Consider the following 23,293-nt stretch of genomic DNA (forward strand, 5'->3'; position numbering starts at 1 on the left):
GCGTCCGCTTGGCTCCCAACTTGATTTTTATAATAATGATACCGGATATTTAAGTAGATGCCGGCACAAGCTGCTGGCAACTAGCAAAATCACAACAAGAACTACAATCTGCCCCTCCTTCCAACTCGCCCACTTTTGTGGCAGCCAAAAAAAATACACTATACGTATATATAGATGGACATATACCCGAACAGAACAATGGGTATAGAAAAAGGGACGCACTGTGGCAAAAGATGGTCGGAAAATGTGATGCACTACAAGAGATTGAGTTGCAAATAAAAAGCCAATTAAATTGCACAAAAAAGTTTACAGTTTAAGGGCTTAGAAGCTACTTATCCAATTACACAGAATTTCAAATTTCAAATGGCTACTTTTAATTGCTTTATTTATGGCCTGCAAAACAGTTTATATCCCTTCTTTATTATCAATTAAAAGGTTTGTATTTCATTACTCTCTTGTTTGTTAGCAATAAAAATATGGGCGTGTTCTTTGATTTCCTCTTGATACCTTTTTTATTGCCTAAAAACTATTTAATGTGAATTTGAAATCCAAGTTGTGCTTACAAAATTGTTTCGTTTTATGCGCTTCACTGCGCTTCGAAATAAAATTCTGCAACAATTTACAATTAAATTGCTTCTTGGCGTATTCAATATTTGTTTTATTACCGTCCAAAGCCAAAATTCGCAACAATGGATTGCAAATGAGGGAAATCCACTTGCTGGAACAGTGAATTCTGGAGTAAATGGTTAAGTAATGGTATACCATTATGCTCAGCATAAATATGCACATTGTAATGATGACCAGCACTTGTGCACAAATAGTTTCCCCTTCGTGTGTTAATGCTGTCAAAAGTCACCCGATTCTGACAGCATTTTCCTTGCGGCGTTGATTTGGGTCTTCCTGTATTGTGCCAGTTTGACCCACTGTGCGAAGTGGGGAGAGAAGAAGAAGTGCTCGAAGTTGGCTGGGCAAAAGTATCTTGAAGTCATTTGTGCAGACTCTAATGATTTCCGCTAGTTTCCGTTTCGTTGTCATTGTCCACGTCTCCATTGCCGTATGCACAAGGCATCCAACTGGGCTCCACCGCTCCACCGCTCCACCATTCCAGCAGTCCACTCCATTTCCCATTTTCCTGCCAAATTAAGGTTTTTCCCCCACCCCTCCCCCCATTGTTGGACATGCAACGACCTTCTGCCTTCGGCGGTTCGTGCTGTTATTGTTATTATTGTTGCGTGTCGGTGCGTTGGTTGTTTGGCTTGATAAAGAAATTATTGTAATCTGGCTTGAATTTGAGCTCTGCGCTGCGACGCTGTCGCACTCTGAACTTAATCAAATTGTATGGCTAATGGAAATGAAGCGGTTATCCACACACTCACACACCCAACACACTCACACTCATACACATGGAAAAGCCGGCGGCGGCAATTGCTGTTAATGAAATTGTCTGGCAAAATGCGTTGCACGATGCCGCGAATCGTGTGAGCTGAGCTGCCAATGGCATTTATATATAATTGCTTATAATTCAACCAATTTACAGCTCATAAAGCTGCAGACAAAATGTTAGCCAAACCAAATTTGATGTGTGAGCACCCTTGGAATCAAAAACGCAAGGTGTAAATTAAGTGGGAGTTTTTATGCAAATTTATAGCATATGCTTTAAAGTTATGAAGTTAGTTCAGCTTGGATTGGTAATTTAATATTGCAGCGTTCTCTTATTTAGTGCAAATGAATTCTTTAGCTAATAGCTTGGTGATTAAATTACCCACCTATTAGTGATAGCAATCAGAAGTGTTTTCCCGGAATGCCAGCTATTTGATGCCATATAATTCCCATTTCTATTAACCATACATTCCCGACTTTAATCATGCCAAATTGCTCTCGGGTTAAGCCCATTTTTCTGGGCCCCTCTATGATCGATTAGATTCAATTAGATATTGCCAGTAAGTGATTTATTGCCCATACCATACACACTGCTTTGGTTTATGGATACACTTTGATTATAACATGGCTGTATGTTATAGTAGAAACAAAGCCTGTCACATGCAACACGTGAATTACCGCCGCAACAATGGCAACAATAACAACAGCCATAACAACAACAATGGCAGGCAACAAACAAACAAACAAAAAAACAAACAGACGACAACAATCAAACTCGTTTTGAGTGTTTCCCATAATCAACTGCGACTTCATCGTGTGAATTTTATTTTTCGGTTACAAACGAGTTCCGTCTTTAAAGCAAACTATTTCTTTTCTCTTCTGTTTGCAATTGCAATGCACTTAGCTGTTGCAGAAATTGATCCCCAAATATACAACTTTTTTAATACATATTAGTTTAAAGTTTCGTGTTCATGTTTGTCCAAAATAAGTTACAAATTCTACAAAAATTCCAAAACTATTTTTGAAGTTTTAGCTATAATTGTATACTTTTTGCTGCAGTATCTATATACATATATAGAAAACAACTTCACGAAAAGGAAATTATTTTGATAATTTCCATGCCATATTTTTTCTTAGTGCAGCGAGCTGTTGCTGGTGTAACTATTGTAGCAGAGCTTGTTTGCACAATATTTCACGCATACGTGCCTCTTCATAGCGGCAGCCCGAGTGGGTGGTGCTGGGTGGTTGGTTGGGTGGCTGAGTGGGTGGCTGGGCGGTTCGGTGGGTGGCGAAATGCGCTCTGCCGTAAAATTGCGCGCAATTGGGTTTTTTGTTTGTGGGGGAGTACGCGAGTATGTTGGCTTAACGACAACAAACTGAACACTTTGGACTGAGCGCGGGTTCTGGATTGTGTTCAACATAGCAGAAAATTATGAGTTAATGGATTTTGTTTAATATTTCTCTTTTTCCCTTTCGTTGTACATCGCGAATCGCATTGTTTGCTGCATTATAACGATTTGCAACAAGCCGCAAAGTGTTGACAGCCACATGGTTTTTTTTTTGCTGCCTTTTGCACTGACAGAGCATGAAAGTGTTGAGTGTTGTCACCGCAAAAAGCATTCAACAACAATGATACGCTTGTTGGGCAAATTCCTCCTCCATTTGCGTCACTCCATCCATACCAGCAGCGTCTGCTGAGTCTTCAATTTGTTGCAAAATCAAGTTCAATGTTGCAGCGAAAGTTTCTGGACAAGAAACAAAAAAAAAAACAAGAGCTGAAACAAGAGAGACGGCTGAGTGACAGCCAGATTTGCTCCTTGGCTGCATAATCAATGTAATTAAATGCGGAAATTGTTTGGCGCAGTGCAAAACTGATTTGCAGCTTGACGTAAACGCTTCCATTGAAGCCCCATCAACAGACCCAGCCCCAAGCCCCCAGCTTCAAGCTCCCAGCTCCAAGCCACTTGGCTCCATGGCTCCATAGCCCCCCATTTTGACTACAACTCCCGATCTGCACTCGGAACCGGCGACGTTGTCATTAAACAAGCCAGCGAGCTTAGTTTCGAGTTAGACGCATAAAAAATACGCTTTAAAAAGTCTTAAAAATAATTGGAAATAAATATTTAAAGGATTCTAAATCAAATGTTACGGCCATTCATTTTCTTTCTGCACACGTTACATCCAAATGATGTAAGCTTACAGCCGAATGATGTAAATGGCCTTAAGGTAACTCATTTACAGGGTATGCAGAAGCGCGTCTGAGATGCTGGCGAAGCGCAGGAAGCGTACTTAGTGGGAAGAGCAGGACCACGTTGTCTGCCATTCGCAAATACACAGGAATGTGCAATTATCCAGCGTAATTGCTTTCAATACACCCAAATGCTCCACCACATAATTAGAAAATTACAAATTGAATGCCAGAAATTTGGCTAGAAAATTAGATAGAGCAACGACTAGAGTGGAAAAACTAGAAAAGTAGATGAAGTTTAATTTTGATATTATCGCTTAGAATTATAATTCAACAATACGCGTATAAGCCAAAGCGACGCGGCCAATGCAAATTCGATTAAGCGAGTCACTGCCCCATAATGAAATTAAATTCAAACACTAGCCAGCAATGCATTTATAACTGCATATAACTGCATATAACAGCGCACTAATATTAATACGTGAATTAATTATTTCGCATAAAGATGCGGCTTATGCAGCGTTTTTGGCGTTTGCAGTTCAGTGTGAGTTTTAAAATATTTATACTATTAATTTGCTCATTTCCAATGCACTCGCAGCTTTGTCCTCGCCACGCTTTTACCTTTATATTCACCTGATGGTTTGGGTTTTATTTTTTTATGCATTTTACAACTTTTCCTACTGCGGTTTGATATTGTAAAATAATTTATTTAAATTGAATTTCTTTGCGGTTGATTTGTGGGCAAGTCCAGCTGAATAGAATAAATGAGTATAAATAAACCAGAAATGTGGGTCAGTCGGGGATGTACTGAATGCGATTTGCAATTTAGTTGATGGCATTAAAGACTTGAGAACTCGAGAGTTTTCTTTTGAGCTCACTGGGCTCAGTGGCCACTCGTGGAGAGGGGGGGAGTCCTCTATTATTTAATAAGTTTCCTATTCGTCTCACTTATTTGTGTCCCAAAGCCTTTGAAATCTCTTTGGGCGGTCTGTTTTGCTTAGCCGGCGTTTATTTATTTCCCAGTGAAATAGCCAGTGAAAAGCGAAATTGCATATTTGCTTTTATTATAATAAATGCCAATTTGGCCGACTGCAATTCAATTACGTGAGCACCGTGAAAATTTCCCTTTTCGCTTGTTGTTTTTCCTAGCTTTTCCTACCCCGCCGCCGAGCCTGAGTTTTCCCATTGCAAAACGTGCGGCTCTCGAGAGACTGCGGCCTGGGCCTCATAATCTCTGGAAAACGTGAGTTTCGGTCTCGGTTTCGCTTTCGGCCTGGCCAACTAAATGGCTGACTGGATAGCCTAGCCCTCTGAGCCGTCATCTTTTCGCTGAGAGTTCATGCACTCGAAAAATAGTTTAAAAATACATACTAGAAGCTGATTTAAATATAGTAAAAAGGGACACATGTTTTTTCTAGGTCAAAGTTCAAAGTTGGTTTGGAATTCAATTTATTTTCTCCTTCTTTGCTTTTTAAAATGTTTCCTTGAGAATGATGTAGTCATCTTGAGTGTAGCAATGAAAAATACACGTAATGCTGGGGATGCCAGCCAAGGCAATCATGACAGCGACGATGCAACAGTCGAGTGAATTGGATAATTGCGTATAATTTTAATGGATCGAATTACAATCGATGTCTGCGAGGACTGGCATCGTTTACTTGGTTTTCCTCTTAAAAGCGCGTTGTGTGTTAATGTGTGTGGCTTATTATTGTGCCGTCAGATGCAACGTCATCGTATCGCATCCATCTGCTCCACAAAACGCTTTTGTTTCGCCTACAACCGTTGTGCATTATCTGTGGGGCCTTTGGGGCATGCCACGTCATGGCATCAGATGATACAATCAATGCAATCAATACAAACTGCTGCAAACCTGCCCCAAAACTAATGATCCACAAGGACGTTGATTTCACATATTGAGTAAGGGCATTTAATTGAAATTCGCTCCACTGCTCACTGCTGTTGTCTTTCAATCGAATTCAAGCCTAATGGCTTGTTGTCTTCGGTTGTCTTCGGTTAACATTTCATTTACCGCTCTCGAGCATTGATTATGCAAAGTGATTCGATTCTATTTTCATCTGCTATTTGATGTTGGGGGCCATTATAAATGCTCGTTTATCCATTCCGAATGCTAATCAGTATGCTTCTTCCTTAATTTACAGTTGATGAATGTGCCAGGACTCCTCCACCTTCACCTCCATCTCCACCGGCGGGCCGTTTGAATTGGGTAAGTTCTTGTTATTAGTTCATTGTTTGCCAGTTGGAATTGTTACGCCTCTCAAACACACGGGCACGTGTCAGCTCTGTCCGTCAGTCAGTCAGTCAAGCATTCAAGCAGTCATTTTATCACTTTGTCACTTTGCCCTACCAGCAGATAGCTGTGTGAGATTAGGATTTGCTCTCTCCACGGGATGGCCACCAGTGGAATGGCCAGCAGAGTGGATGTGTCCAGTGGAGCCCTGTCATCGGCATGCAAATGTCGCCAGCTCTGTGACATTTGCATTTGCAACGCCCGCAATTAAATACGTGGGCGGTAGGTGGCGGGTTGGTGGTTTGTTGGATTGCAGGATTGGTGAATTGCTGGATTGGCGGCCTGGCGGGTGGGTGGGTGGCAATTGCAATAGCAATGCGTCATACCAAAGTGTTGCGTGCTGCATTTTAAATGAATATTTTATGCCAACTTTCCGGCTCACTCCCGCACGCCTTAAATTATGCAATGCAATGCAATCCGACGCAATGCAATGCACTACTGCCATACAGAAGGCCCAAATGCGTGTCGCATTTTAATGGCTCGACGGCGAGAGTCGAAGACGAGTTCTCAACTGGATTGCGAGGGGAAATAAAAGTTAAAATTGTCGGGAGTGCATTTTTATGGCCCATATGTAGTGGAATACATATTCGAATATTTATAGCCGCCTCCCTCGCTTGCGGAGCGATGCGTCTAGACGTCAGTCCGTTAAAGCCGAAATGAAAACCTATTAAGACCGCATATACCCTGTAAGCTGATGCATTTTTTGGCCATTTCAACAAAAGGAACATTGTTGTTTAACTGACTCTATAAAGAGTTTCCTTAAGAAATATATCTTTTTGCATTTTATTCGCTTAAAAAGAATAGAGAATATGCTTTCTTTAGCTATATAGGCTTATTATGTAATTAAAAATATAATCCATTCTATAAAATTATAATGGAAATGCTGAAATACCCTTGTTATCTGCGGACAAGAGGTATTCAAAAAATCATTTGGCCAGAAGCGAGAGAAAGATAGACAGCCAACAGGCAAATGCACTTTACCCGGAATGTGTCAAGTGCGGAGAGCATAAGATGACTCGCATTCAGCTGCCCGGACGGATATATAGACGAATAGATAGATAGATAGATAGATAGATAGATAGATATATAGACAGATAGCTGTAGAGACTTAGCTGCATGCCAGACATTCATCTCAATTTATCGTGCTTAGCCGCATATTCCGGCAGATCGAAGTGTCGCCTGCGTATATATCAAAGTCTCAGGCAGGACTCTCAGGACTTGCAGGACTCACCGGGTATAGTTGTTGCACACATGTGTAGTGTGAGTGTGTGTGTTTCGGTGTGCGTGTGCCAGAGTGTTGTTGTGTGTGCAAGTGCGTGAGTATACGTGAGCTGCAGTTGTCATTCCAAGCCGTATCCTTCGCATCCCTTCCCTATTCGTAACCCGTTTCTCTTTGGCAAACAAGTAATTTCACTTGACATGCAATTTTTTGTGGGCTTCCCTCACTCCTCACTCCGCAGCTCTCGTCCTTTTCCCATCTTTTCCCTCTCAGGACAAACAAAACAGATGTAACGCTGCATCGGATAGGAATCTTCTCCTTTCGCCATGCATCCTGTGGGTGTGTGGCTGTGTGTGTGTGTGAGTCCCAAACCACGTTTGATTATTTTGGCTGAAAAACCACACACACACACACACACACATCCAAGAGCTGCAAGGAGAAAAAATGGAAAGTATTCCTGTCTTACAGCTGAAAAATGTCAATGCCAAGGAGCGAGTAAAAAGAGACACGATGCGGGAAAGCAAGCTGGGGAAAATCGTTTTTTCCCAGGGCTGGAAAACTCCCTGCGGACAGCAGGGCACAGAATCTAAAATGCATTTTTGCTAGCATTCATCATTAAATCTGCTCGTGCAATGCCACATATGGCCATCAAATGCAGCAGGACAAAAAAGGATAAGAGTTGATTAAAACTGCTTTTTAAAACACACACATTTCAGTATGGCTGCGAAAGAGCTTTAATTTAAATACGAAATCAAAAGCGAAGCATACTTTCTAAGAAATCGCTTTACGCATAAAGTAAAGTATGGCAAATATTTGCGGCGGGTAAAAATATATAGCTGCTCCTGTTTATTATTTATTTGGCACACAAACGCGAGCACATTTTCCAGGATCTACATTCGGTGACATTGCTGATCCGCCCTGTTTGTCTTTTGCCGAGCGTAAATAGGAAAATATGCAGCCAACATAGTCGAAAATTGTTTGAAAGCTATATTTCCACGCATTTCCATTTGTGACTGCTGTTGGTATTTGGTAAACACGAAATATCTGTGCTTCAAGATATTGCCGGATTTTCCTTTTGATTTTTTTTCCATTTTTTTCTTTTTTGTTTGTTTGTGTGCTGCAGTCTTCACTGAGCTGGAAGAAGTGCCGGAGGAGAGCTTTCGTTTTTGGCCTTAGTTTTCCCACCGCCCAGAATTTTCCTAAACCCACAGCTGCACCCCACCTCCCCCTCCCCATGACCCTGCCCCGCTGGCATCGGCATAGACCGACATCAGCACTTAAACGCTTCACACATGCTGTCCGTTTCTCTTTGGATACCAAAGCGATTTTTTCTGGCTCTTTGCTTCTGTTGTTGTCGTTGCCATTGCTGTGTTTTTCCGGAATTATCCGCTTATGCTAATCTGTCTAACGATTTTGAAATTTTGATGTTTCCTCTCTCTCTCTATCTCTCACTTTGGCCACGTTGGGTTTTTCCTGCACTTTCCACACAGACACCCATCCACTTCACCGAATAGATTCATGCAGCCTTGAGATACACTCGCCACAAGGAAAAGCGAGGAAAAATCGGCAAGTGCAAACGCTGCTGGGAGCTGTGTGCCACATCCACTTGATGACCCCGTCGGCTGGAGGAGGAAAAGTCTCCTAGTTGGCCTCCTCGAGTCCGCCTCATTCAATGTCACTTGCCTCGAGGACGAGTGTAAGTAGCACTCCACAAATGTTTTCATCCGATTATGAAAGGGCGCCGAATTGACCGAGCATTGTCCTCTCTGTCCGTGGAGTTGTTCCTTCCAGTTTGGTTTTTACTTGAGTTCCATTGAGTTGAATTGCGTTGAGTTGAGTTCAGTTGAGTTGTGTTCCCCGTTGATGGCTTAAATTATTGTTGGTTTGGCACTATCCGTAAGATAACAATTGTTCTGCCGTTACACCCCGCTGTTCGATTCTACTAACCCCGAAAGATTGCCCCCCTTTTGCTTGAGCATGAACCCGAAATTGGGCAAGAGCTTTCCATTTACAATTACGCGTCTCTCCATCAAAACCAGGTTAAGTCAGGCGGCAGCGAAGTGGACTTAAGGCAACGGAATGCCAGCATCCGGAACCTCTTCGCCCCCTCGCCGGCCGAGTTGGCCAAAAAGAAGGAATCCCGTCAAAGGAGCCGCAGCCAGAGCAGCTTCTCGCTCCACAGAGCCAGCAGCCAGGATGATGCGATTGGCAATGGTATCGGTATGGGATTGGGATTGGGATTGGGATTGGGTAGCCGAGTGGGTAGCAAGATGGGCAGCCAGATGGGCCTGCCCAGCTCCAGCAATAGCTACGATGATTACGCTCTGGGCATAAATCAATTGCCAATGACTGCGAATCAATCGGCAGTGAGACAATACAATGGCCAGGACCATAACGAGCTGGGCTCAAGTCCCTATGCACCGGCTTCCACAACGACATCGGCATTGGTAATTCCCCGGACATCGCACAATGGCTGCCATCAGAGTGCATTTGAATTGGCAATGAGCCGGACTCCAACGGAGCACAAGAACTGGAAGTCGACGAGCCAGCTGGAAAATTTTATTAACAGCCACGAGAAGCTGCAGCAGGAGCAGCAGTGGCAGCAGGAGCAGCAGGAGCAGGACACTTCTGTTGACTTTGGTAATGAAATGACCTGGGGCAAATCTGCTGAGAAATCGCTGCCATTGAATCACCTGCTGCAAGAAGGAGGATTTCCCCGAGACGACCAGTGGGATTTGGACTTTCAGACGGAGCAGCGCGAAAGTTTGCACAGCCAAAGGTAAATTGACAAAGGGCCAAAAGCGCAGGGCACAGAGATAGAGAACAGAGAGTGGCGAAGGAATAGCCAGCAAGGCAACTAACCCAAACTGCGTTTAGCTTTTCTATTTTCTATTTTCCATTTACCATTTTCCAAACCCTTGCACCCGCCGCAATTTGCTGAAGTTTAGCGGATGCTTCAATGGAGAGAGAAGGGAGCCATGTAAATGAGCCAAACGTGTAAGCCAAACTAACCTTGACACCCTCGGATGAGACTGAACTCGACTCGACCGAATTGGCAACACGATGGCTGCAACAGTTTGGCCAACATTTGCATATCGAATGGCATCGCGATTGATTGCCCGTTCGATTGGGTCGATAAGGTGGCGGCTTCGTCGTAATGGCAACAGTACCATAGTTGTAAGCAGCTCAAGTGCAAACCGCTCAAATAGTGTGGCAACAAATCGATCAATAAGTCGGGTCTTTTGTGGCATCGACACTGCCATCGCCATCGGAATCGGATTCGTATCCCGGCCAGTGGAATTCTCGACTGCCAGCGATGCGTGGCCAGGTCACGCGGGGCAACTGGGTGGATTTAGATATAGATGTGGATGTCGATGTGGATGTGGATGTGGATGCACTGAGCGTGTCACTTCAAGCTGTTGCACAATCGCTGATTTGATTCGAATCGAGCTGAGTTTCAAGCGGGTTACGCATTGCATTTGTTAACAACAAAATTACAAGGGTATCCCCTCCACTGCAGTGCAATCATGCAGAGCAAATCGGGGAAGGGGGGCAAAAAAAAAGGGGAAAAAAACTGGATAATGTGAGGGTCTAGCAGCTGCGATTCAAGTGCGCCACAACTACTATATAATATCAAGTGCGGAGCGAGAGTCCACGGAGTGCAGTTCGTTGACCGGCGAAGGCTAATTGAGCTGGAGAAAGGTAGCGGAAAGGCATTTGTCAAGTTTGATTGAAAGGGAGTTTGATTTATGGCATTGCGATAACTCAGTTCAATTCAGAGTGCTCCAATTTGGCTTCAAATTGATTTAGTGGTCGGTTAGCGTAGTGTTTTGTTTTGTACACAATATGTGACTTCATACTGGAAAAGTTTATAGGGTTAAGAAGGTCACAAACACTTCCCACGATAGTTTCTTATGAGCCCCTCCTTTGAAGTGGAATGATTAATATGGCGGAGTATTAACGTATCCCTCACTCAACTCATTGCGATATGGTGCTCTAAATTGTTTTGCACTTCATTGCCCCGCCAGCTCATTTGCAGTACATCTCGCCTCATTTCGCTTTCTTTACAATTTTTTGCATTTTTATTGTATTTTTTTTTTCTTGCGCTGGCTATATGTCTGATTAATAAAAACAAAGCGCAAATTGGAAAGGAAATTGCTGTCACTCACTGGCGATGTTGTTGCTGCTGTCAGCAATTGCATTAAAACGATTGGTGTTGCTTTTGCTGTTGCTGTTGCCGTTGCTATTTTTACTCGACTCTTAGTTGACTCCGGAGCCTCGACCCTCGACGATGCGGCATTTAAATACACCGCATGAGTTTAATTTAATGCAACGCAGCAGTTTTATCAAGCGACAACAAAATGCGACGACAGCAATTGCTGTTAACTGCGTTCGCTTCGCCCTCCTCGCACTCACACTCGCACTCGCCATGTCACTGCCACAGTGCTTATCGCCCTCACCGGCTGGCTGATAGGGCAAACTCGTGTGGATGACGCCTCTCCAGCCCATCAGCCTTCCTCCAGCCCACCCACTCTGGCTGGGATTACGTATGTGCTTTGCATTTGACTGCCCATTGATGTTGCCAACGCGCTGCTGACGGCGAGAGATGTGATGTGCCATTGTGTTGCGCCGGGCCAAGTCTCTTCAGCCGAGCTCCTTGTACACGTACTTCATGTACCATACCTAAACCCACCAATCCATGACCCCTCGTCTGGTGATAACCCCTTGGCCACGCCCTCGCTGCGACTGTCAAATCATCTCGTCATGGATATGAGCAATTGCCAGGATCTCATCCTGCAGTGCAGTGCCGAGCACTGGGGCGAGAACCTGCATAGAAAATTGGCATGATATGTGATTTGATTGACATGGCATAGCGATCCTGCTGCTGCTCCTTTTGCAGACATTTTCGGCCGCCCTTTGTTTGCCAATTTAGTGCCGCCTCTGTCATTTTATTCGTATCACAGCACTGCTTGTAATCAGCATTTTTGCCAACGATTTTGACGTTTAATTTGTGAGCCGAGTTACGTCAGCAACAAATCGGTAGGCCTGTCAATCAAAGGGTTTCGCATTCAATTTCCAGCCCATACGGCAATGCACTTAAGAAAATATTGAAGCTCGCATTAAACCAAATGTAACCAATACTTGGCTATCGGCAATGAGCTTACACTTGTCGAAAATCAAAGTTGTTGCTGCAGTCTAATTTTGTGATTTAAGATTCACTTTTATAAGCAACAGAAAGTTTGGTTTACCCTGTCAATTTCTCAGTTTACTTGCTACCTAAGCCCTCTTTTTTCGAGTGGATATGGGGGGCTGAAATATTTTGGTCACATTTAATGCAGTTACGGCATTTGTTGCCCCGGGCAATTCAACATTTTGCCCACAATATTCGGTTGTCGAGCGACCAGGGCCGTGTTGACTTTGCATGTGGGCAGAAAACCATGCAGCAACAAGCTTCGTTAGCTTACCACCCACCAAAACACCACCCATCACCCGATGGCCAAAGAGACAACGGCCACTTTGCAGGTCCTATTCCAGAACAACCAGATCCTGGCACCGACCAGCTCTTCCTGTTGTAGTTACAATTCAAATTCCGACTGGAACCAGCGCCACGAGCTGGTTGCCTGCAGAATATGCTTCATGCTACGTGGGCCAGCAAAAAACATGAACAATAAAAGTGGAGACAATAAAATGGCACTACAACAAGCAAACTTGATGGCACCGGCGAAAGGCACTGGCACTGGCAATACCAACAACACGCAAGAGCAGCGATAACGGTGGCCGGCGCACAAAACAAAAAACGGGCGAAAAAATGGCTGCTGTCGCATTTCCGGTGGCAGTCAACATGGCGGATGCCGTGACGCCGCTTTATGAATAACCAGACACAAAATACGAACTGCAAAATGGCCAAGGATCATATTTTTGAAACACGATATGGTTTAGGGATAGTCCACGAGTCTGATGTGTGGAGCGGGTGTTATGAATTTGCCAATTGAAAAATAAATAACGAGCTTATCACATAAATAAACAATATCACAACACACCGGGGACCTTGAAAAGTGCAAATTTACGCATGGAAATTGCGAAAATAAATGCTTTTAATGAAAAATCAATTCGTGATATCATTGCAAATTGGCAGAGCGAAAATAAAATATTATTCGTTGATAATTGATGTTTTATTTAGCGTCATTATTCAGATTTTGATGAAGTTTTTATGTTTTGTTTCTAGATTTAGCACACTTGCTGCTTTTTAGAACATGGTTGAAACTTTAAAAATTTCCTTTAAATCCTCTTGACATTTATATCTAATAAATTTTTGTTTATTAGCTAATAAATATTTTACAATCTTTACATATATGGAATTGTATTTTTACTACTGTCCTTTGTAATATATATATTTCAAATGCATATTTAAGCATTTATTTATATGCCTATTTTTCATAAAAAGTTGGTCCCAAAATAAAACCTTTCTCCTTTGCTTCACTTCAGTTGGTGGATGGGATTTGCTGGAATTTCTTTTATTCGTGTTAGACCCTTCAAGTCATGAAAACATAATAGAATTTTGATTGCCTATCACGAGCACTACACATCGCAGCAACCGGCACCCTTGAATTCGCATTGGTTTTTAATGAAATTTCCCGCTTTTTTTTTTGCAGCTATCGACCGGCGGTCGCAGCGGCAACTCAATCGACGCCGCTGGCACAGCGCCTGCAGCGCTTTCGATATCGCCAGCAGTTGCAGTTGCAGCAAGAGTCGCATCAGCAGCAGCAGCAACAGCAGCAGCAGCAACAACAGTCGAGTACTGATATCGACGTTTATGATAGCCCCTTTAACGGCCAGTTATCAGCTGAACCAATAGGCGTAGCCAATTGGCGGAGGGGAAACCTCGAAGGGCCCGTTGGCGGGAGAGCTCCAGTTGAAGCCGAGCACTCAGCGGAGCAGGCGGAACTGCCGCCGGATCGAGTGCTATACCCAGACTCGGAACCGGAGGAAGAGGAGGCAGCGCCACGACGTCGCGTTGTGATCCGGCGTCGCATTGTGCGCACCAGTCGCACCACCACACAAGAACCACCAACTCCAGAGGCACAACCTCCAAAGCAAACCTCCAACGATAGCTCAACTCCGGCCGAGATCAACGGACGCAATCTTGGCTGGCTGACCAGATTGCGCAGCTTTGGTTCGATCAATAGGAAGCACCAGCAGACTGCCGCACCGGCGGCGCAACTTGGCCAGCAAAGAGCGATTTCTGTTGCAAGCAACAAGAGTTGCAACACCACCAATCCCATCATGGCCGTCCTGCGTACTATGAAATTAAAGGAGCGACTGGTCATCAGTCTGGGCGCCACCCTCGTCCTGCTCACCCTCCTGCTCATCGTCGATGTGCAGATGGACTTTGGGGTGGCCAATCGCCACCTCCTTCAGCAGCAGCAGCACCAGAAGATCCGGCTGGGCAACGACTACGATGCCACCGGCGGCGGCGGTGGCGGTGGAATGCTGCACGAGTTCAAGCGCAAATTCCTGCAGAAGAGGTAAGTTCGCATTCCCACTGTCCGTTCCGTTGCACGAGTATACACGAAATCTGACTCATCTATTGCCCCAGTTCCGTCATTAATCAGCGGATACCTTGCGAGTTCGCTTGGGCTTGGAATGTGGGTTTGGATGGATGGCAAGCTAGGATGTTGTAATGATTCCCGGCGAGTATCGTAATGAAAACTGACCCTCATTGGATTAATGAGGCATTAGTGCATGCACAAGGTAGATGGACTCAGCTGTCAGAGTTTGGCTTGAAACCTGGCAGCTATAGTAGTGATCTGTTCTTTGCACATTACTCGAAGTTTGGTATTCGCTAAGTGAAAGGTTACAAGTTAATGAGCAATTCAATAAATTGTCCATAAACGCAGTTAAACCATTTACCACTGTTGCGATACATTTCCTCCGTCTTCTTGATTTCAAACGCCCAGGTAGCAAAAAGCAGCGTGTTGAAACTTAGTATTCTTAGTACTCCCAGGACTGACCAAGGCAATGGCCATTCCGGGGGATTAAAAATTATGCACAAATCGCAAAACGGGGTCGGGCCATTGACTCCGGCAAACAACCCGCAGGTTCCCACTCCCTTGGGGCGACTGAACACGGCAGGGTACATAATTCAATTTAGCTGAAATGCAACAAAAGTTGCAATAAAACTTGGTTGGCCCCGGCATTAAAACGTAATTTGCTACAAAACATAAACCCGAGGCAGGGCCCAACTTCTTCTTCTTCTTCTTGGGAACTATAGTACATGGAGTACATGGAGTACAAGGAGTACAAGGAATACAAGAAAGCGGAACCAGCACGGGAGCGCCATGTTAATGCCTTTGCCATGGAGAATATATACAGACGAATGGGGCCGAGTCGCTTTACCTTTGAACACTTCATTTTTTTTCATGTTGGCCACTTTTTGCGTTGCGTGCGGTGGGTGAAAGTGGGTGGAAGGTGGGCTGAGAGTGGGTTGAAAGTGGGTGGACTTTAAGGGTCCGCCGCCATTTTGCTGCGGCTGGCGGAAGTCGAGTAATAAAACATCAAAATGACGCAGCAAGGCGCAAGGGAAACTGTTAAGACCATCCTTCCCAGGTTCCAGGTCCCAGGTCTCAAGTCCCAGGACATCCACTTCCACTTCCTCCCAGGTGCAGTAAACGACTCCGGTTCGCATCGCCATCCCGTTCGCTAGTTCGGTTTCGTTTCGAGCTCTCAAGCTGGGAACTCCTGCTCCTGCAGCCGCTACCGCTTCCCGCGCCGGCAACATAAAACGCCAATGTTTAGCCAGTAAATATTTAATTAATTCATAAGCCGCCTGCCACCAGCCCGTAAAATGAATGCCTTCGGAAAGCGTTCGCCGCTTCCGAGGGATACCACCTCTGCCCCAAAAGATCGGGAGCATCGGGGCGGCCAGAAAGCCGGAGCTCCAAGCTCCGCCCTGCTATCTACTTATGCGCCGGGGCAAATGCAAAATTATGATGCCTCCATGCACTGAGTCGTGCAACGCGGCTGTGAAGCGTAATAAATTCTATTTAAGCATCAAATGTTTGCCCCATCTCCATCTTCTCCATCGTCTTCTTCAGACGCCCCGAAAAGAGCGTGGAACTCGTTGGAAGGCGCTCCGCTTCCTGATTTCCTGTCTTGTCTCCTCACCTCCCCCGCCAGCCTTATAATTTTTTAATTATTTCATTAAAAACTGAAAACTGAGGCAGCAACTTGGCAATGCTGCAAATGCTGTTCGCCGTCCACGGAGCAGTGCGAAAAATTCATTTTCAGTGATGATTCTCATTTTTTCGGACTGTTATCAATCTTTATTCTATTTTCCGTGTTTTTTCTTTTTATCGTCGGCAATTTCTTAACCCTTTTAATTAAAGTTGCTGTTGCCGACAGAGATTTTAATCCTCGTGTTTAAATACTTTTTTAATTGCATTAAATCAAATAAAAATTATCAAGATTCACACTAACTTAAGCTACTAACTTTGTGCAAGGTTTGGTAAACTTAAATGGATTCTAGCATAATTCGATTTAACATAATTAGGAACTGAGAACAATTTAAACGTAAGAAGCAATATAATCTATAGCTAGGTAATTACTAGGTAATTAATTTACATAATTATTAGGAACTCGGAACAATTTGAACGTAACAAGCAATAGCCACCCATGAACTTGACAAGATTGCATTTTCCATGGACGGCAGCCGGAAATGCCGCACCCAAATCCAATTAGGACTCCCTTAAATCCATCCATTAACCCCTGGCAGTGTCACAGCTTTCGACTTGCATAAACTTTTACCTATCACCTATCACCTATGATCCTGTGGCTGGCGGCGCGTTGTCGCCCTGCATTTGTTGCACGGCCGTCTATTGCCATTACAGTTGCAGTTGACTGGTTAATTAACCGCAGCACATGGCCGGCTTATGTGGCCAGTGTTACGCGCACCACGTGGCACCACTTTAATGAGCAAAGTTTCGCCTTCGCCAAAGTGTAATTAAGTGCACGCCACATCCATCGATCAGTGCAGTCGAAAACAAAAGAGGGTTAACACTACTGCCTCCTATACATATGCGTACATGTATATCCTTTATGACGGAAACAATTTTGAACGAGCCGCATAAATACGAGTATGGAGGACCCTTCCTGCAAGTGGCTGCACAAGGGGAGACTTAAATACTTATTAGCACATAAAGTGGCATTATGCGGCTGCCAATAAAATGCGCGAAAACGCGCGAAATCCGCCCAGGCTCATTGCGTCGGAAAATTCTTAATAAGCCCCCGGAGCCGTGGAAAAAGCCTCTTTGTCACCCGCCCAGATATTGTCTCATGCGAGCTGGGGGAAAATGGCAAATGTTGACAGCTTCTCGGCTGTTGGCTGTTGCGCTGGCCTATCTGCTGTCTTGGCCCAGACATTCTCTGGCAACTGTTAATTGAAAAAGTTTTGCATTCTCACCCGGCACACACATGTGTGTATGTCTGTGTGTGTGTGTGCAACACACCTGTCTGCTTGACGGATAAGACAAGGCGCCGACAGACAGAGGACTTTCGGCCCAAAAACTTGGGATACAATTAAAAAAAATATATATATATATGAGAGAATTTTTGAGCAAAACGACAATTTACGAGAAAAACACAAATTTCGAGATGCTGGCCTAATGATGTGCACTCCGCTCAGCCTGTGCACACGAGTGCTGTCATTTGGCTTAATGGTCACACAACTGGTGCATAATTCTCGGTTTCCCGGGACATCCACATCCACCTCCACATCCATCGTACATACATATGCTAACGAGGTGGAGGCGGAAACTGGGCCGGAAACGGAGCATCCGGCCAAGCCAGGTTAGATGCCAAGCATTTCGCCGAGAGCTGTTAAGAGTCAAGGCTAGCAAAATGGCAAAATGGCAAAATGGATGCAACAAATTCAAAAACTTTAATTCATTTTTCAAGCACTCTTTTTGTCTGAAGCAGGCGCTGTCTAAACGGCTGCTGATTACCAGCACCAGGACAGTGGGCTAGGCTGGCGAAATACTGCGCAAACTTTGAGAGAAATATGAGCATACAAATGGATGTGAATACAAATCTCTGTCATATAGATAGACTAAAGTTGAGAGTTGTCTAATACAGAGAGCAAACTTATAAATTGTTGAGAAATTTGTCTCCACTCTTTTTTATGTTCAGATTGTCTCAAGAAACTTGTGCAAATAATGTGCGCCAAAGTGTGCAGTATTTACCTGATATTAGAGGCATGTCCCCTAGGTGTCGCCACTGTTCCAACTTGTATGGCTTGTGGTTTGGCCCCCTTGAAGTGCCTGCAATTTCAGTTTATTGCAGTCGAGTGAAGAGTCCCATGTGTGTCTAAGCTTGTGGGTGTAGGTGTGTGGATGTGGGTGTGTTGCGTCTTAGGTAAACGCAACTAAAATCCTGGCTGACAAAGTTTGCAGCTTACCTGCTTACCTGCAGCAAGTGCGTGTCTTGGGGAGCCTGGCCAGGGGGCACTTAGCTGTCTAGGCTGCTTCAGTTCAGTGTAGCTCGATGGCTGCCACTAAAAGGCAGTGGGCCACTTGGCAGTTGCAATTAGCAACGAGAGCCACCCGCACCATTGTCAAGAGCACCCGGCTTCTGGGGTCTCCGCTAATTATGGCAATTTTTCCCCCTCTTTTTTTTGCCTTGGTTTTTCTTGTACATTTAACTCACTTTCATGCAGCTCCTTTCTAACAGTGGTACTCTCGGTTTCATCTTAATGCTCATATCTCTTCCAGCAACTCCTCGGGCTCCAAGGAGGCGTCCACACAGGCGGGGGCGAGCCAGAGTGGCGCGGCGACCAGTGGCCAGGATGCGGCGGCCGGAGCTTCGGGCGGAGCAGCTGCAGCCGGCACAGCACGGACCACGTCGACGCGGAAGCCAACGCCACACGATCGGTATGCGGATCTGCAGAAGCACCTGCTCAGCGATGAGTACTCGCATGTGATTGTGGACAATGCGCCGGATGTGAGCAGGGACAATCCCACGCTGGCCGAGATGCTGCACCGCAAGGCCAGGTGAGTGGCACATGAAAACCAGTAGCGAGAAAATTCAATTTTCCCTGAGCGGAAGGACATAATGCTTACAATTTTTTTTTGCTTTTTTGTTCATTTGTGTTGTACTCTGCGCCCCCGAGCCACTTTATACGGCTACGTGGTAATTGATAGTGAAGGTGGGCGGGGCGTTTTACGGTTCCGGGGAGGAGTCGTAGTAAAAAGGAGCGTGGGAGTGCAGCAAGCAGTTACGGGCACTTTTCGGGATTCAACGGAATTGAAATGATTTTTATTGAAATTTACGCTCCATTTACGTGACACATTTACGTTTTAGACATTTAGCCCGTGCACTTGAGGAAAACATAACTGTGTCTGCGGAAATAAGATACCCTGGTCTTTAAACTAAATGATAGTAAGCATTATTTACAAGACTACAGTGGATTTCCCCATTTAGGGAGGGTTTGCCAACTTTAGCTATGCATTTTGCTGAGTGTATGCCCCCCAGAAAGTTCTCGGTGCACAGATCTTTACGGGCATGTCTCTATCTGTCGCTGGTAAGTGTTGCCTGATTGTTGTTGCCGGTGGCAAGTGTTCAGCTCCACTCACTGCTCTGCCCCGATGCCGACCGCCGATAACGTTGATGAGAGTTTGCCTTGTCTCAACATGGCGTATGCGTAATTTCATGCGAGCACAATCAAATAAAAGTGCAATAAAGAAATCAATGTGGATTTCCACTACCTCCCACCACCCACCAGCACCCAGCATCCCCATCGGTTATCTGCGTCACCGTTGGCGGCATCTCTGCCATTTCCCCACTCGGTTTTTCCCACCCGCACACTTGAGACAGCAATGAAATTTATTTCGACGAGTTTTCATTTGATTTTCCTTTTCGGTAATCAGCTTAGTTTTCTCCATCTTCCGCCCGGTCCTTTTCAGCGATTTCCCTTTGCCTTTCACAATGCGTTTGGCGAATCGTTTTGCTGGTTTTTATCAAAATTGAATACGTAGCGTATGAGTAATTTCATTTGCTTCAATAGTTGCTTCAACGTTGGGTCCCAGCTGAAGTTGCACAAAAATTCCGGGAGTTGCGGAGAAAGTGAGGCAAATCGAAAATGGTTAAAATGGCTAAAATGCAAAGTGGCAAAAACTTGTCAAGTTGCTGCTGCTCTTCTTGTTGTTGGGTGGTTGGTGGGTTGGGTGGTTGTTGTCTGGTTTTGGCCAAGTGTGGGCGTCGGCATTAGCATAAAATGCTTGATTTTCTAATTTATAGCACATCACCGAAAAGCAAGCCGGAAAGTTTGCTACTTCTTTTTTTTTGCGTTGTTTTGGTGTGTCGCACGTAGCAAAATGCAAATTTCATTAACAAGCGAAATTGCTGCCAGTAAATGTGCAGGGTAAAGAAAAAAGCTGAAAAAGAAGGCTGAAGGTTCAGGTTTACCTGGCTTAGCTGGGCCAAGAAGTGCGGATGCTCTTGCAAGCAAAGTGCAAATTTTGGGAAAGTCATTCTATTAAAACACTTGCTTACTACAAAATGGCACTTCGTTTTTACTTAGTACTTAGTGTGCAACTTTGGGCTTTGCAAAATTAACAAAATAACAAAAGGTAATCCCATCAAACCAATTCTGGGATGTTCATTTTGAAAACCATTTAAGTGCCGCATGTGATGCTTACTAGTACCAATTGCAGTGAAACGCTAATCCTTGCAACTCCGCCTCCTCCAACTAATCAACCCAAAAGAGATGGAAGGATCTGAGTTGGCTGAAAACAGGATCAAGATGCTGTGGCTCCATCACCGCCCCCTGCTGTCGCCTGTCACTCGTTTTCCCGGCGATATCTCATTAAAATTCTGTCGCCGAGCAGCTCCCCACATGCTCGACGTGCTCCCATATCCTCGTCCCATTTAGCCGGCGGCTTAGTCAGCACTTTTTGGCCCAGAGCTCCGCTAACAATGCAGCCAAGAAATGACTGCAGGTAACTGGGATAACAAAAAAAATAGAATGCATTGTGACAAAATGCAAATGTGCCTAAAAATTAGACTAGATGAGTTATCACCAGCGGCAGCTGAGGAGCCAGGTACATGGCTGTCCGGCATTAGTGGGGTATATAATTACGACAAAGTTGCCTGCTGAATCAGCCCAAGTCCCGGGGTCGCTTTTAATTAGTATGACAAATTTTTAATTAGCTTGCAATTGCGAGCGCCGAGCGCCGAGCGGTGGCAGAAATCTTATTTCGAGCGAATTACACCCGGCTAAAAAGGGAGAAACAGCAGAAGTTTCACCAGCTGTCGGTCAGGATGCGAATCCGGCGAATCCTGAGAATCCTGCAAACGCCGGCTAATAAAAGACTATGCTCGATGTCGACGAGTGTGTAAAACTCCGAGAGCTTGCTGACATTTCGGATGGCAAAGTGGAAATGGAAGTGGAAGTGTAAGTTTTCCCAGCCCCAACCCCAATCCCAACCACGCCCACCTCCCTCCTCATCAGCTTTTCGCGGATCCCAGCTGCAGTTTGGTCTGCTGTCATTGGTTTTAATGTTCGCGCTCTTGCCGCCGCCGAAGTTTTATCCCCGGCTACAATATAAGTTTAATTTCACTTTCCTTTTGGCCCAGCTCCTCCTCCCCCTGCAAACTCGGCTCAAAAGTGTCCGTGCTGCAGTCGCCGGGTCCGTCCGTCCATTTCGATGGCTCCTCGTTGGTCTTGGCGGCCGCAGAATTTCACACGCACAAACTTTTCCTTCTCTCCATCTAAGCAGCACTTTTGCGGCTCTGTGGCTGCGGCCAGGACGCAGCTGCTCCAAGCTGGCAGTACTGTGGGGGAAGTCGAGAATGTTGGGCAAATCGGGTAGAAAACTGCTGGAACACTGGAGCACTGTGCGCGTTTGCGAAACTTTACTGACATTTTCTTATGGCAAAATAATTGCGGACTTGCGGGGCATCTAGGCAGCTGGGCGGCGGAGGGGTTGGGGGACTGGGGGGAGGTTCGGTGGGACTTAAGCAAAGGCCAGGACATGCCGGCTGACAGCTGTTATTATAGTACCCACTCCTGGCGGGCGGCGGTATAACACCAAGGATAACAGCAGCACCAGCAATGGCAGTAGCAAACCAGTCACTCGGCCACTCATAATCCCGGCCAGAAAGTTTACCTCAGTCGCCAGATTCCCAAGTGCGGAGCTCCAAACCCGCGGAAAATGCAATTTAATATTTGCTTAATGAGTAATATTTAATTGGCATATCCAACAGGTAGCCTAGTCTTTAAAACAAGGTACCATTCCATTTTTTAAGCTCCACAACTCTCGGTTACCTGTAACATAGTTTTGGTTAAGCAAAATCCAGGCTTATGCTATCTTTACACCGCTTTTCACATTGCTCTTTAGCTGAAATTCGCGAAATAATATTAAGCTGTGAGCAAAGTTTATTCCCGGCCATTGCCATGGCAGCGCTACCATGCAGGACGCGCAGGATTCAGGACTTGGCCAACTTGGCCAGCGGGTTGCAGGACTGCGGCACTTGGGAATTTGGGATACCGCCTGCCCTGTCAAATCGTCAAACCGAGCGCAATTAAGCTGATTAGTGAGCGTCATTCAGAGTGAAGCCCATCCACGTCCATGTCCTTCTACGTCCTTCCACGTCCGTCGTCGCATCGCTGACATAAATAAATTTAATTTCCGCTAAACATAACTCAAAGTAAACTTTTGACGCGAGTAACCGCCAGGAACGTGCAACTGCCGAGGGATGCGGCCGAGGTGGTGGCGGGGTACTACCAATTATATGAAAATCTCTTTTTCAATTATTTTCCTTATTCTTTTTTCTTTTTTTTTTGTTGTGTGTCGTGCATTTCGCAGCGTTTCTGTTTTTGCGCTGCGGTACGTTGTTGTCATCGTCGTTGAGCTGTCAACGCTTTGCATAACAAAGTTTTTCGCGGGCTTAGACCACTGGAATTGGGGGGCATGGTGGGGGGTCATGGGGGGTTTGGTGGTTGAAGGACAGTGGGTGGTTTTTGGGAGGGGGGCTGTTGGCCGACTGTCACTGCGGTTGTCAGCGTTTGTAAGACCATGTTTGGCGCGATATGTGCTTGTGGGCCACGTGTCACGTGCGCTTTTGGCGTGCTTTTCCCTTTTCCGCTCCCGGTAGCAGCACCACCCCCTACCCCTCCCCCCTCTCTCTTTTTTGGATCCACCTT

At 45.2% G+C, this 23,293-nt stretch overlaps 1 protein-coding gene across 3 annotated transcripts in view; it reads left to right on the forward strand.

Annotated features, from left to right (window-relative positions):
* The window catches only part of LOC122619175 (extracellular serine/threonine protein CG31145), a 65,658-nt gene that overhangs the window by 29,224 nt on the left and 13,141 nt on the right, over positions 1 to 23,293 (forward strand). For all 3 annotated transcript variants that reach the window (XM_043795931.1, XM_043795933.1, XM_043795932.1), the window contains exons 4-8: positions 5,728 to 5,792; positions 8,586 to 8,791; positions 9,135 to 9,874; positions 13,749 to 14,621; positions 18,861 to 19,139. In XM_043795931.1, the coding sequence (XP_043651866.1) occupies positions 8,768 to 8,791; positions 9,135 to 9,874; positions 13,749 to 14,621; positions 18,861 to 19,139 (1,916 nt within the window). In that variant the 5' untranslated portion in view covers positions 5,728 to 5,792; positions 8,586 to 8,767. The remainder of the gene's footprint in view (positions 1 to 5,727; positions 5,793 to 8,585; positions 8,792 to 9,134; positions 9,875 to 13,748; positions 14,622 to 18,860; positions 19,140 to 23,293) is intronic.

This window comes from Drosophila teissieri, chromosome 3R (genome assembly GCF_016746235.2).
Source record: "Drosophila teissieri strain GT53w chromosome 3R, Prin_Dtei_1.1, whole genome shotgun sequence".
NCBI classification, from domain to species: Eukaryota; Metazoa; Arthropoda; class Insecta; order Diptera; family Drosophilidae; genus Drosophila; species Drosophila teissieri.